The sequence below is a fragment of the Tetrao urogallus genome (assembly GCF_951394365.1).
Source record: "Tetrao urogallus genome assembly, chromosome: 4".
In the NCBI taxonomy this organism is placed as follows: Eukaryota; Metazoa; Chordata; class Aves; order Galliformes; family Phasianidae; genus Tetrao; species Tetrao urogallus.
In genome coordinates, this window is record NC_136817.1 from 33974621 (window position 1) to 33989740 (window position 15120).

A 15120-nucleotide genomic window follows, 5' to 3' on the forward strand; every position below is an offset into this window, starting at 1 on the left:
ATCAGTAAATAAAATAAATAAATAAATAATCAAAAAAATAATTGGAAAAAAAAAAAACAGTAAAAAAAAAATCAGTAAATAAATAAAAAAAAAAAAACTGTCCTCTAAATTACATTTTTCATTGAAGAATTTCTTGGTTAACTTAAAGCAAAGCTACTCAGCTGCAGATACAAGAACTCAGATAAAATAATATGGCCAAAGAAGAAACCAAAAAGATAAAAGCTGCACAGACATACTCTCGGAGCTTGTGGTTACATTGAGGTAATCTGTGATTTAAATTCAATAAGTCAACAGCAAAACTTTTCTTTCCCTCCGTTGCAACACACTGCATTGCCCAGTTCGTTTTCTACCATCAGGAAACCCTTTGGAGCTGCTTAGCGAAGAAGAAACGCATCTTTAGATATCACCTGCGACCCAAGTCTCAATGTAGGGAAGCTATTCAAAACAACAGGAGGCTAACCTAAGTGGCACTAAAACCATAAAGCAATGGTACTTGCTCAGTTCTGTAAAGAGAAATTCCTATTCTGCATACGTTACAACTATGAACTGCATACTTCAAGGCTGAACTGCAAAGTATCAAGCAGTATTTTTGTGACACATAATATGAATAAGGGGTCAAACTAACAGGTTTTTTTAAACTGAAGTATGAATGCTTTCATCATTCAATGCCAGGAAATAACACCAGCTGTTTCTAACACACATAAACGGATCAAATCTTTCTTCATGATATTTTTAAAAACCTGCCTGCTGGTGTGTTTATCATTTAAATCAGTAACAATGCCCCACACAGCAGTGTCACTAGGAACCAATCCAGGAATGAGGAGCAGACAAAGAGAAAACAGCAAAGATAGCATAAACTGAAGAAAAGAAAATCTGTGAATGAAAGAACAGCTGCAGAAGTGTCTTGCAGTGTCACCTAAACACTCCAACACGAGGTAGCAGTAAAACACAGGGAAATCAGCTGCAAGCTGAAATTTCTCATAGCCAAGATGTGGTGCAATGTGCTGCAATGGCTGCTAGATAGCAGCACTGCAAGCAGCCTCATTCCCTGTACTCCCTCCTTTGCATCTAGGAACTCTTTTTGCTTTCACTTGATTAAAATCATTCTGGTTTTTATATTCAATCTGTCCCCCCTGATATTTGGGATTCTGAAAGAGTAACAGAAAGCCTAACCTATTTTTATATATATATACATATATATATATATATATATATATACACACAAAGGGGCTGGGGGTGGATGGTTTAAAGTCTCAGGGCAATTAAATCACACACCAAAAAAAAAAAAAAAACCACGCTCCAAAATTAAGGTTATGGCTGCAACCTCATCTCTACTTCCTTGTACATATGTACTGTGATTAAGTTACAGTTAGAAAAAAACCTTAAAGTCATTCAGTGCACAAAATAGATTATTTTCTTCAATACATGGCTATAGAAAAGCTTGGATTCCCCATAGAATAATACCATCCCCCCACTCCACACCCCATCAAAATAAAAACGAAACAACCAACCAAACAAACAGCAACAAAAATACACCAAAGAAAAGCTTGCAGCAGACATGGTTACCCAAACTGCAAATTCTCAGGACTTTTTTGATATACAGGTTTTATTACAGTTTCAAACAGCAATTCTCCTTGCCTTCAACTGCACCTATCAAAAACAAGTCCTGCAATACAGACACTTTGCTCCAGAAACAAAGTTACAAGGGAAAGAGAATTGCCTGCCCTGTGTCATGGTATATCCAATTCAGGCAGCTATCCCCAAAGACCACTGTATTAATCCCATTGAGATCATTCATTTGCAATTCCTCCAACTCCACACCACCACTTTTTCCTCAGGTTACTATTACAGATAATTGCAGCGCTGTACCCAAAGCCCAGGCTGCAATTCCACTTTCTTTGCTAATCAGAGCTTAAGAAAGTAACACTCTCAAAATACAAGGGCTAACACGGCACGGCCTATGATGCTATTTAACTTCTTATCAGGACAGTATATTATTTCTTGCAGTCCCTCTCTCTTTCTGTCAGTTTACAGCCACAGGTTATATTTAAGGTACTTTTGTTCTTGTGCACTGGGTCCAAATCTGGAAAGTTTAAACAAGCATCAACCAATTTGTTTCATTAGCTTTCAGACATAACAGAGAACAGGGGGACACGTGTCTTTGTCCATGTATGGTTAGCAGTACACGGTGGTTTCAAACAGTGCACTATTATTTTTGGCAGCAATATATTTCAGGATACAGGGATTGAAAAACAATATAGCCTATAAGGCCCAGTGCAAGTACTGGGGTTTTAATGCAGCCAACATGTGCATAAATAAAACAAGAACTGAAATAGTCACCAGCTTCGCCGAGTAAGGATAATTGCTTTTGCTAATGAATTGCCACCTAAAATCCCCACTGAACTAAATTTATGCATGGGGGCAATTTTTGAAAAGTTTACTAATAATTACAGTAAAATTGTACATAGCTTACTGATAAGCCACAAGTAATGCTTAATTTTGTCTCTAATTATTTTCATTGTACCCTTACCAGAGGAAAATTACAGGTCATGCCAGTATCTTGATTGTAAGCTAAAGATCCAGCTCTGTGATTTATTCTAACAAAATGCATAAAAATGTGAATATAGTTATTTTATTTACTACCACTTTTCTGTTCGCTGCTTAAAGAAGTGAAACGTCTCCAGGCACTGCACAAAATTTACTTGAATCACTACCTACAATAGACTTTACGACAAAGATCTTAAAGATTCAACATTTCTAAGACCAATCTGACTATTACTTTCAGTTCCCTAAAGAATCTTTTCAAGGAGGATTTAAATAAAATTAAGAAAACATAAAAAAAAGTTCTACGCGCCTTTCACTTCAAATGCATGCTAGAGAAACAAGAATAATATATATATTTATGCATCAAAATTTTCTTTCATGTATGATTCAAAAGCCTTAAGCTTTGTATATATCAAAATAAACCACATTAAAATGGTTACAATTCCCCCAAACCAGATGCAACCAAATAAAATTGGCTAAATACCTGATAATTGTCATTCAGAAACAAATTCACTGGAGACAGCACAAGTTGAAGCATTGTTTCTCTAAATCCCTTCTTCATCTCAAAACACAGCCTCTCCAAGAAAGCTGTAGGGCACTCAGGACCATCAGGACTACAATGCTAAAGTTATAAAAAAAATAACATTAAAAATCAAATCAAACAGCCATTTCAGAATCTGAAAAAGTACAACACTGTTGCAGTTATTAGATTAGAAGCAAACCCGTAAGCAGTAAGTATGCTAGCTTTCCTTCAAGTTGATAATTACAAAGAAATCTGTGCAACTTCAAAAATCTTTGAACAGTTATATAAACAGCAATGCAAATCCATCCGAGCTAACCCAAACCTTTATCTGGAATAGTTTTTAAATTCTTGGGAATCCCTCACAATGCAGCTACAAAGAGCAGGATGTGTCATCAGGAGATAGCTTTACTATTCAGCAGAGAAATCACACTTTCAATCAAAAACAATGAACTCTAATCACATAAACCTATCTTCAGTTCACATTTCCGATAAGCAAAACCAACCATGTCCCAAACTACTTCAGATAGCCACAATTTTGCTGAAGAGTACCCATGCACTTTAAAAACACCTCCCTAACCTAACCTCATGTCCTAGGGAGTTACATTTGCTCCAGATCACACAGCTGGAAAAAAAAACAAAAACACCAATTACAAGCAACAAAATACTTCAAGATTCTAAAGCTCTTACCACTGGCAATCGCCCATGCACTTTGTACAGATTAACAAGGACAGTAATATCCCATGGACGTAGAGTAAGAGGGTGAACTGGCTTGACAGAGCTTTCATTTTCCTTCTTTTCATTTTCTACTCCCACAGCTGTCCATCCAGAGCTCGAAGATGTTGACAGAGACAAAACAGGGCTTGAAATAACTTCTTCAAAATCAGTATACATGTCATCTTCTCCAAAATAATTTTCCTAGGAAAATCAATTATTTGCAATTACTGTAGGGAAAACATTTTACAAAATTGTATGAAGGTTATTGCTAACCTCTTCCCCTTCCTGAAATTCATCTGCCTGCTAAGTCTTCTTCATTCTTTTCGAAGCACAAATCTGTAGAGCAAGCAAGCAAAGAGGAAATGTACAACACGGAGAAAGCAAGCAATTGCAAAATGCTCATGTCCTTGGAAAAAGGTCTGCAGGAAAAGACAGGCACATTATTAGACCTGACATGGATATGGATATGCAATTTTATCATCTCATAATTAAGTCTCCAAAGTATTTTTTCTGTTAAATGCTATGTATGAATTAAGTACTGCTCAGTGCACAAAGCAAAAAGAAGCTGAGCAAAGTTAACTGGCTTTGCTTTTTAACGAAGTGAAAGGTAGAAGTCATTGCGAGGAGATAAATCTTGAAGCTTTTGCTGTTGTTGTTGTTCTATAAAGGAGATCCAGCAGAGGGTGCTAGAAACTCCAGTTACTTATTCTTGGTACTTTCTACCAGGACTTGAACATCATTCATTCCCAGTAGATAGGACATCCCTAGGGAGCACAAGACACTATACCAAAAAAACTACCTCCAAAGAACAGAACACTTACGAAAACTGCATAAATCTCTCCCACATTTTACTTGAGATCAATGAAAATGAACTAAAAACAACTAGACAGAAAAATGAGCATAAAATTAAAAGACACCACCAATAATCTACCACAAGATGCTATCAGTACAGCTGGACAAAATGATGTAAACACTGACAGAAATGCTGAAAAGAACATTACATTTGCATTTTCAAAGATGAGTTATCTAAATTTTCTTTTGAGATTCAGAAGACAAAATCTGCACGCCAAAAATCAAATCACCATGGGATCAAGGGATCTAACATAACACTGTTTATTTATCTTCCCAGAGGAAATGAGTATTGAAGAAGAGAGAGCTTGTATGGAAAGACAGTATCACCTCACAAGCTTAGGAACTCCAAGAGGAGATCAATAAACAATTCAATAAACTGTGTCAAACACGAGTTGGAATTCCTTATCACAATATATGACATCTTCTCAAGACATTCGCTATTGGCCTAATGTTGTTCCTATTTCTTTGAGTGCCAATGTGAAATAATATATGAGCATATTTGCAATTCCTGGACTCTGCAAAAGCTTCCTTTTCTGCTATTCACTGCATACATGCAGGATCTTTTTGTAAGAACTTAAAAGTGACTTCTTCAGTACGAGTCCTTACAAGTAATCACTAGCCTCAGAAAATTTCTTATCCCAACCCTAAATGAAATCATACAGAAAAAGGTTAAAACAAACCTTAAAAAAAAAAAAACGAAAACAAACAAAAAACAACTAATAATTAAGCAGAATACAAGCATCACATAGTTATCTAATAGAAGTGACATGTTCAATCACCTCTGCCTCTGTCGTAACAAGTTCAGGTGAGGTAGGTAGGAAGAAATTCAGTCACTGTGAGCCACCCTAAAGACCACTAACAGAAGAGGACTTCAGATAAGCAACAGATGCTAGCATACTGAAGTGTAACAGAGCAACATCAAGGCAAGACAAAAAAATTGTTTCTAAATATTCCCTGAAGTAGCTTTTTAAATTCAATTTATTCTCACATCCTTTCCCTCTATGACCCCAACTGCAGACATTTCCAACAACCTGATTAAAACAAAAAACAAACAATCAGGATACTCTGCAGAACTTAAAATGTCCTAAAGGCACAAATTCTGATACATCTTTGCATAAAAGTAGCTGTTAATGTACACTCCAGTCGAAGATGCATTTTTATGTTTCTACATATTTACATGCACAACATCACAAAAGAAAAACTATGCTGATACAAGTCTACCTCTGTTCTGTAAGCCTTCCTATAAGCCTGTGCCAACTGTACTCAACCTAGCCATGCCAAACTAGTCCTTATGAAAGAACTAAATTCATATATTCTGCAGAATTCTGTCCATTTCAAACAAATCACTTCCCTTTCCAACATGTGGCCATCCATAAACATTGTGAGCTGTATTTCTTTGCTTACCTTTATAGATAGAAAGGCTTTTAGCAGTGGTCCATACAGAGTTATCTGGGAATCTGGAGAGAGTTCCAGTTCCACATGGAGCTTATCTGGGGGCAGCTCTGCGGGGTCGAGGGGAAGGCGGGTCGAAGCAGTGGGAGATGAAATCACACTCTCAGATGTCTTCTGTGATGGCCTTAGCACAGATAGCATTGTTTCTTCCATTTCTGACACTTGGGAGAAAATGAAAACAGATTTTTATTAGGCTTCAACCAGACAAAATTATAAAAATACGGAAGCGTAATAAAGATACAACTTCTTGCAGCTTTCTGGCTTGAATTCTATAACTATGATAACATATCTATGCTACAGAACGGATTTCTCAGATCTAGTAATCATGAGAATACAGTAAAACACAGAATATTTTTGTCAACATGAATTATGCAAGAGAAAAACAAGCCCGCAAGTTACAAAAAAAGATCAATTTATTTATCTTGTTTTTGAAGTTAAACAAAACCTGCTTTTATTTCAGTGTAGCAGATTTCCCACAACCACATAGCAATTGCAGAGTAAACAGAAGTGAATAAACAGAAACACCGCAAAAGATGTATTAAGAATCTGTTCTGAACCAACGACTCTGTATGCTACAATTTCCTCTCAAACTCAATTACTCTAGTAACAAAACAGTCCTGAAATTCAAGTTCTATTTCTTCTTTTTACTTGGACCTAAGGAGAAGCTTATTGTCTTTTTTAAGCGAGGAAAGTCCAGGAAAAGGAAGTGAATAACTCAAAATCATTTAGGGTTGTAAAGTGACTGCTGAAAAGCAAAAAGCTTTATGGGGAAGTCACAGAAAATTCTGTTCCAGATGGAGTAAGGGTTCAGGTGCTAATTTAATTGGGAGAATCAGCACATGCAGAACTACAGTGAGTACACACGTGTCCAGCAAACTACCTTCAAGGCTTTAACCTATAATTATTGCCTGTAATACTTGTTCAGTGTTTTCTTCACGTTATATCAGTTAGCTAAATGCCACAATGAGAAAACCACTTATTTGGAAATTGCACCTCTTTATTATACAACTTGTTTCACAGAGATTTAAAGTGTTTTATCAATTGATTCAAAGGAAAATACCACTGGTTATTACTATAACAAACATACTGTGTCAGCATCACAGCTCAAATCCAACAGTGGAAGTGTACTCAATTTTATTAATTGAAGGATTCCCCATTGAACGAAGCTGTAGGTGCAACTGCCTGTGTATATACAAATGTCCAAATCCAGGTTGAACTGTTATGATTACAAGTAAATGCTTTCAAATCTGAAGTATGCAAATTTAACTCAAACTCACAGTCTCAAAACAACACTCAATGAACATACGCACAATGGACCATATTTATCCTGTTTCACACTCAAAAATTTGATTCCTTCTAGAACTCAAAACTTAAAAATCTTGTTCAAAATCACGCCTTCAAACACCTGTTCATTGAGGCTTATACAAATTAGTCCTCATTATTGTTACTCTACTACCACTTCTTCCACAGTTCCTCTCTTTATCCTCAACCCGAAAGACTTCCAAATAACCTTATATCATCTTGCATCCCACCCTCTGCACTAAAAATACTATAATAATAAATAAATAGCACAGAGACAAAAGTAGGGTATTTTGTAACTTTTATACATATATATTTCACATTTGGAACTTCAAATTGAAAACTTCTTAGTTAGAAATACTTGTTGGACTCATAAGTCTAACATTCCTATCAATCTGCCCTGGTTTGCTTTACCAGCATGACTTTCAAATGCATGAAGGTAAGCCTATGTCACTGTATCTCATACAAATATAACGTATTTAAACATTAAAATCATAGGGAAAAGTCACAATATCACAAGGAAAAAGGTTTAGAAAGGCTGTGTAACATAGTACTGCCAAAAATGCTGTATTTCACATTTATTAAAGTAAGGGATAATTTTCTTCAGGTAACAACCCATTAAAGAAACTGTTATGGATAAGGAGAAACTAACCATAGATGGTATCTCTTTTTCCCATAGGGAATTTGGATACTTTCTGAAATCTTGAATTGAAGAAAAATTTGTCAGATGTGAAATGAAAATTAGCAGTGCCACCTTTGACCAAAAAAAACCTGAACACCCACAAACAAAAGCAGTTCAGTTTAAAATGAATTTCTGAAAATTTAAGTAGTTAGAGCCAACACAATCACAGCACTTCCTGAAATGAAACATAGTGGGAAGAAAAACGTATTTGCACTTACAGGATTGTTTTAACTGCTCATCTGCCTTTTGAGGATAAATTGGGTGCCACGAGTAGTCAATCGTAAACACAACGCTTGGGACTGTCCAGCATTCAACCCATCCAGCCCTTTTGAAAAGAAACATTTGTAGCAAAAGTTTCATCATATACATTCCACTAACATACTAAGTTGCTTTTTCACAAAGAAAATAAGTAAATATAAAAAGCCAATATAGATACATAAACATAAATCAAAACTAGACTCACTCTTCCTGAGTAATGTTCCTCCACTTGGGTTTGCCTGTTTTCTGACCACTTGGACATTCACCAGTAATGCAAGATTCAGGATTCATTTTATTAGGTTGACAATCTTTCACCAACATAAAAAGAGAATATTTGCTAGGATGACAATCTGGTAGATACAAATGAAGATCAACATCTTCTCCCTAAAGTCAAAGATTAATAATGTGAAAGTATATTTGCATTCATTTTCTGCATACTGCTCATTTTATTTACATGCTCACCATGCACCACAAAGATGGTGCGTGGTACATGATGGCAAGGTGATGCACAATGCCTCACTCTTTACACGACTGCTGACCACAGCTCCCATCAATTCATTATAATATCCCGAGATCTCTGCAGTTCTTAGCACTTACGCATCCAGTAAGAACACATCATAGCAAGCAGCAAAACACAGGTGCACAGCTTTTGGGGATTTCAGTTATTCTTCTGTTCAATCCATAATGCAAAAATTCAGTCACTGGCCCACAACTTACCAACTTCCTAAAAACAACCACACTTTTTTTTTTTCCTTCTTAATTTAAATACAGCCTTGCTTATTTTGCTATCAAATTACGCAAGCTTACCAACATCACCTTCAACCAGTTTTTAACGTTAGTAACACTACACAACCTCTATTTTAAGGAAGACAAAACAAGAAGCACAATGTTCCAAAGAATTAGTTTGGCACATTAAAAATACATTTGTTATTTTATAGAAGATAGCAAAAGTCTGAAGACAGCTTTCCAAAACAGTTTGGATTACCCATTCCAAATGTGTATATATTTATGCGTGTGTGTCTGTATGTCTGCATACATACCTAAAAACTAAAAAAAAAAACCTAAAAAACTCCACGATTGGATGTTTCATGTAATCAAGAGAAATTATTTACTTCTGGTTTATTTAAAGAAAAATTATATGATCAGGAATTGAAAGTGAATATTTTTCTTTCAGGAAGGAGTTTACCCTGAAGTTCCTATCTGAAGAAGAAAAGGAAGTAAAATATTTCACATTCAGAAAACAATTTAAAAAAAAAGAAGAAAAAAAAAAAGAGAGGTGCACTGAGAGAACAGAACTTACCTTTAAAGAGAATCTGGTATTGCATGTAGTTGGAACAAAGTCAGTGAAAGGCAGAGAGAAAACAATATTTAATGTTTCTCCACAAGCTGCTAGATAAACTGGGAGAGAATAGGAAAAGCAAACAAATAAAACACTGTCAAAATGACTCCCTATGTTGTTCTTAGGCAAATATCAAATATATAGGTATAATTAAGGAAAAATACACGAACTCATGACAAAGGAAAATGTCATGCACTTAGAGTATAAACTACCAAATTATTCTGAACATTCAAAAGGTCCTCAAAAATGAATGCTAAAAATGTGATCTGAAACTACACTCCTAAGAGAAGGTACATATTTGCATGAAATGTACAAAACAAGTGAGGACTTGCAGCAGTTTCAGGATAGCTTATGAATTAACAACAGTAGTAAAATGAGTAGTTATCACTGAATTCACTTCACAGTAAACATGCTAGAATTTTTGTCACTGTGTGCACTGTTTCAAATCTTAAACTGACTTTACCATTTTCTTGTTGTTTGGTGGAACAGTCAATCCAGTTGTGTTGATTAGCTGCCCAAATCATTTCAAATTGATGAAACATGACTTTGAAGTTCCACATATAAGGAACAAATGAATAAATATCGGGTGCACTATCACTAGACCAGTCTTGGATCAAATCTAAAATTACATAAAGTAATAAAAGATGAGTTAGTAGCAATCGGGTGAGAGATTTCCTCTTTCAAGTTAACCTGGCTTTTAATAAAATGTAAATCGTCAACATTCGTTCCTTTACAGAAAAAATGAGAAAATGAGGAAAACTGCACACAACATCCATTCCTCAAGCAGATATTCCACACAGACTTCCTGTGAATCCATCTTCTTCCTTGCTAAGCTGTAACAGCATAGGTTTAATCATGCTTTCTAGATTAGCTTTATTCAGTAACAAGGTTTCACATTTATCCAAAAAACAATGGACTAATCAATGTTTTCCTTTGGTTTTCCATTCTATTACTATGAGCATGTATTAATTGTATTTCCTACCACCAAGTCTGATACAGCAAACCAATGTTTCTGAAGAAGCTCACCAGTTCATTCTGCATAGATTGGTAGATTACAGTATGTACAGTAGCACTCTATAAATGATGACTCTAGCCTCACTAGGATATAACTTTATTAGCATCACACCATGCTCATACTAATTAATCCTCCACTCAGCAGGGACTAATTAGAGCAGGTAGTGCCCCACTGATTGGGCTATATTCTTTCTATTTCTGCAGCCGGAACATTCAGCAACAGTTTGGTGATGCAGGGCTGTCTTGTGTACACATGTTCTTCCTCATAAGCCAAAATCCTAAGGAGCAAATTATTTTCTCTCATCATCTGTCAGCCACACACACAAGACCTAAGCCTGAATAACTAAAAATCAGTCAGCCAAAGAAGAGAAATATCAGAGAAATCAACATCCTAGTGGCAATTATTAAATGAATCAATAGCTCTGGTTAAAAAACAAAACAAAACAAAACAAAAAAACCCACATCTTAAATTTAACATCGCTTAGCATAACTGCAGATCAAATTTTACTTAGCTGTTAGAAAACTAAATTATTCAATGTTTCCACTGAAATATAAGAATATCATGTAATTAGACATCAATAGCCCACAGAAGGTATTGGGAACCTGGTCCTCAGAAATAATTTGTTTTCCTGAAGATGTGAAATCACTGTATCTGCAACTGTAAGTTTGAAGAAGTGGCAAATAAAGAACATTTAATTCGTTACATAACTTATTGACTAAAGCAGTTACCTGTAAAGAAGCTTTTCTGAGCAAAGATAAAATGATATGTTGCTTTATAAACCTCAAGTTCACATTGCCATGTCTGTGGCATGTTCCATATCCGGGGATAACTGGCATTAATGTGAAACTGTGAAGATATTAAAGCATGAATTATTTGAAAACATGACGGTGTTTGACCCTGTAGCGCAGCAGTTTTCACATATGTACTTTGCTGAATAATTAAAACTCTTTTCCTGCTGAGATGAACAGAAGGCCTCTCCAGTTCCTTAATAATTTAATCTCACTCTCTGTCTTTCTGAGTTTGAAGGTCAAGCGTTAGTGTATTCATTTATTTGGAAAGGTATTTCTACAAACTTCTGCTTTGGCTCAACAAACGCCTGTTGCACTAGATGTATGATATGAATGACCGATATGATGCTTAAACACTAGACATTAAAAACATCACTCCAAAAACGTCATTTAAAAACTAGTGAGAAAGGTAGTTGACAGAATTGCAGAAGTTGACTGTCAGGCAAATGAAAGAGAACACAGAATCGTTTCAAAACGTTTAAATACCTTGAAATACCTACACAAGCAGATATTCTTCAGCACTGCTACAAGTGTAATGATTTACTACAGTAAAGTCTGTACAAACACACAGCTACAAAGTCAAGTAGGCAACCCACCCACAGGTTTCAATTCACATAAAACCTTCCCTATGTATCAATGTCTTATAAAAAACATTAAAAGGTTGTGCTTCTGCACTGATTACAATCCTGAACATCAACTCTATAAGCAAACAAATATGCTCTTTATTAAAAATTCTTTAAAGAATGAAGTTTTGTTCTTAATAATGCAAACTCACAGCTAGCATTTCAGCTTCTAAGAGAGTCCGGTACTGCATGCTGCTGGTGGCATCAACGTGTAGAAGCTGCCCTTTAATTGTAGGTGAATAGCCTAATAGGTAAAAATACAAAAATCATTGTTCCAATATAATAGTTACACAAACATTTTAAAAAATATCATCAGTGAATTCAGCAGTCCCCAAACAGTGAAGAAATGTTGTGGTGAAAATTGCTACTGCGATAATTCCATTTCCTATTGGTCAACAAACAGCTTACTGTCTTCTGATGGAGGGATGGTATGGCTTAGGTTCTGGAAATCTTAGCATGAATTGCACAAGAAAATCAAATATACCAGAGAGAATCAAGAGAACAAACAAATCAGCAGAAAAGATTCAAACCATTCAACGAACTGAGTAAATCAAGCAAAACAAAACAACATAACTTTACATTTATCTCAACTTCTTACATTTATCTCAGACTTCAGAGCTTATTTTAAAAAAGTATTACTAAATTATTTTTCATAATGTATTCCTCAGCACAGCTCAACTGCGACACTAACCCTACTGAAGATGACTTCCTGCTTTGAGTTGACAATGAATACATCATCTGCTTACATACACACATCATTAAATGATGCACTTTCTAGTAGTTAGAAATTTTGACTTAGGTTTCTCAACCTAAACAAAACACGGAGGTAATTTAATAATTTAAACACATAAGTGCTTTAATAACTTCAGTGAAACAAATAAGGAAACTCCTTTTCTTTCCTTGTGTAAGCATACATGCGTATTTACATATAAATGTGTATGTATATACTGATATACTACATATGGATATTTGTTTATCTCACATTCAAGGAAAACACTGCAAGATAGCCACACTGATATGTATTAAGACAACTGTTCAGGAAAAAAATTAAGAAAACAAATTAATCCTAGCCTTAACTCACCATTTTCACCAACTGTCATGGGAATATTTACTTCCAAATATGAGCCCGCACCAACATTTACATGGACAGCGTTTGTTTCCTGCATGGATTAAAAAACAAAACAAAACAAAACAACCCACAAGCATTATTTCTAGACCTTCAGCATCAACCAGTATACTTCATGCATCCGGCTATTATTATCCACACACTGGGTTAAAAAAAACTCAATGATTGACGGTAAATTACTGATGGAGTAGCTTTGCAGTAGCTGAAACCAGACATTCAGTGAACTTACACTACACTCCATTTATAACCCCCCCGTATATGCAACTTTTGTTTCTCCTGCTATTATCTCTCCAGTAATACCAGATATTAATCCAATATCAGAAGAAATTCTGTCTTCATCAGGGCAAGTTTCATCCTAATATACATCTACAATCACAGAAAATAAATACAATTTCTCCTAGCTTTTATAAGCACCTGAAACAAGTAAAAACATGTAAAACAAAAAAAAAGCACAGTGGAATCACAGTTGAAAAAGCATTTTACAAACAAGATTTCATTATTTACCCTATTTTTTGTAAAAAGCAAATCAATGGTGGCATCTGCAATAATATTCATCCGCAGTTCAAATGCAAGAATCTGTCTCGGTTTCCCAGGCTGAGCAATTTCAGAGATTTTCATAACCTGGTAGTCTGGCGGGAAGAAAAATTTCCACAAGCAATCCCTAGCGGGGAAGAAAGACAAAATAGCTGTTTTAATTTACAGAACAAATATACATAAACATGTCTAGTTATGCATTTGGTTCACTTAATGATTTTCCAATTGCTGAGTCTTCGGACAACCAACACGTGCTTTAGGAAGGGATGCTTGTTCAGAAGGCTCCCTGATGATGAGACTAACTCACTACCAATACAAAACTCCAAAACTTCTGTTAATAAGAATTGTCTATTGGATAAAAACCACAGTAGACAGACCATAAAAGATTTTAAAAAATCCAACTCAGATTGCAAAATATGGTATTCTTCTTACTCCTGATCTTAGTTTACAAATCTACCAGAGAAACGCAACAGGAAGGAATCTGTTCATGCTTCAGTTTGTGCATAAGTGATCATTGTAATGTCCAGAAAGAAGCAAAGTACAAAATGTTTAGGACTTCTGAAAGGAAATAAAATGAAACCTACATTTCTAACTACTCATATCTGAACATTTAGTTACATGGAAAGAAAACCGCAGAGATTGAGTACAGACAGTAGAGCTTATTTAATTGAGGAAGCAAGTCCTTAAGCTGAGTAACAGTTCCCATGCATCAAACACCTGACCATCAAGACAACATAAAAGTTAGCACCAGCAGGGGAAAACAAACAAACAAAAACAACAAAAAGAAACAAACCCACAACTTCAATAAGAAGAAGAAAAAAAAAAAATAAAAAAGCCAATCACATGCACACAGTCAAAAATCACTACAGTGACACTGATCTGGGGAAACCCAAAGCATTACTGCATTAAGTAGTTAAGATCAGTATTTGTGGAAGCTCTTACATGAATTGAAGAGTACAACGTAGTGCAAAGAATTTCCACAGATCAGTGCTTTGAAAACATACAGGTACTTTCCAAAATTCTATCTTCTATCCATGGCATGATGGGAAAGTGCTCCCAGGTACAAATGGTTCGTATGCCTATGAACCTTGTGCACACTGTGCACCAAAGCACATGCTCCCTAGCCACTTGAAATTATAAAGAGCATACCATCACAAGCATTAATGTCATTAATAATTCATTGGCTTCACATTTTGTTCTAGAAATCAGCATTTTCTCTCAAGTTCTAAAGACACTGGTGTACGTGATGACTAATCTGCCATCCTCACATTCTTAAGAGACAGTCCCATCAGTTTCACAGGAGAATTAATAGAGGCCAAGAAAAGTATTAATTTGTAATTAACAAGAGAAAAAGGGAAAGTACTGATTATG

The 15120-nt window shown here is 35.4% G+C and overlaps 1 protein-coding gene across 1 annotated transcript in view; it reads right to left on the bottom strand.

Annotated features, from left to right (window-relative positions):
• BLTP1 (bridge-like lipid transfer protein family member 1) overlaps positions 1-15120 on the bottom strand; it is a gene marked incomplete at both ends in the record, with an annotated part of 100945 nt that overhangs the window by 67941 nt on the left and 17884 nt on the right. Inside the window, 11 exons of the mRNA XM_079534613.1 lie at positions 3029-3166; positions 3755-3982; positions 6038-6246; positions 8285-8391; positions 8530-8708; positions 9625-9722; positions 10127-10282; positions 11407-11524; positions 12242-12333; positions 13171-13249; positions 13720-13876. Of these exons, the coding sequence (XP_079390739.1) occupies positions 3029-3166; positions 3755-3982; positions 6038-6246; positions 8285-8391; positions 8530-8708; positions 9625-9722; positions 10127-10282; positions 11407-11524; positions 12242-12333; positions 13171-13249; positions 13720-13876 (1561 nt within the window). The remainder of the gene's footprint in view (positions 1-3028; positions 3167-3754; positions 3983-6037; positions 6247-8284; positions 8392-8529; positions 8709-9624; positions 9723-10126; positions 10283-11406; positions 11525-12241; positions 12334-13170; positions 13250-13719; positions 13877-15120) is intronic.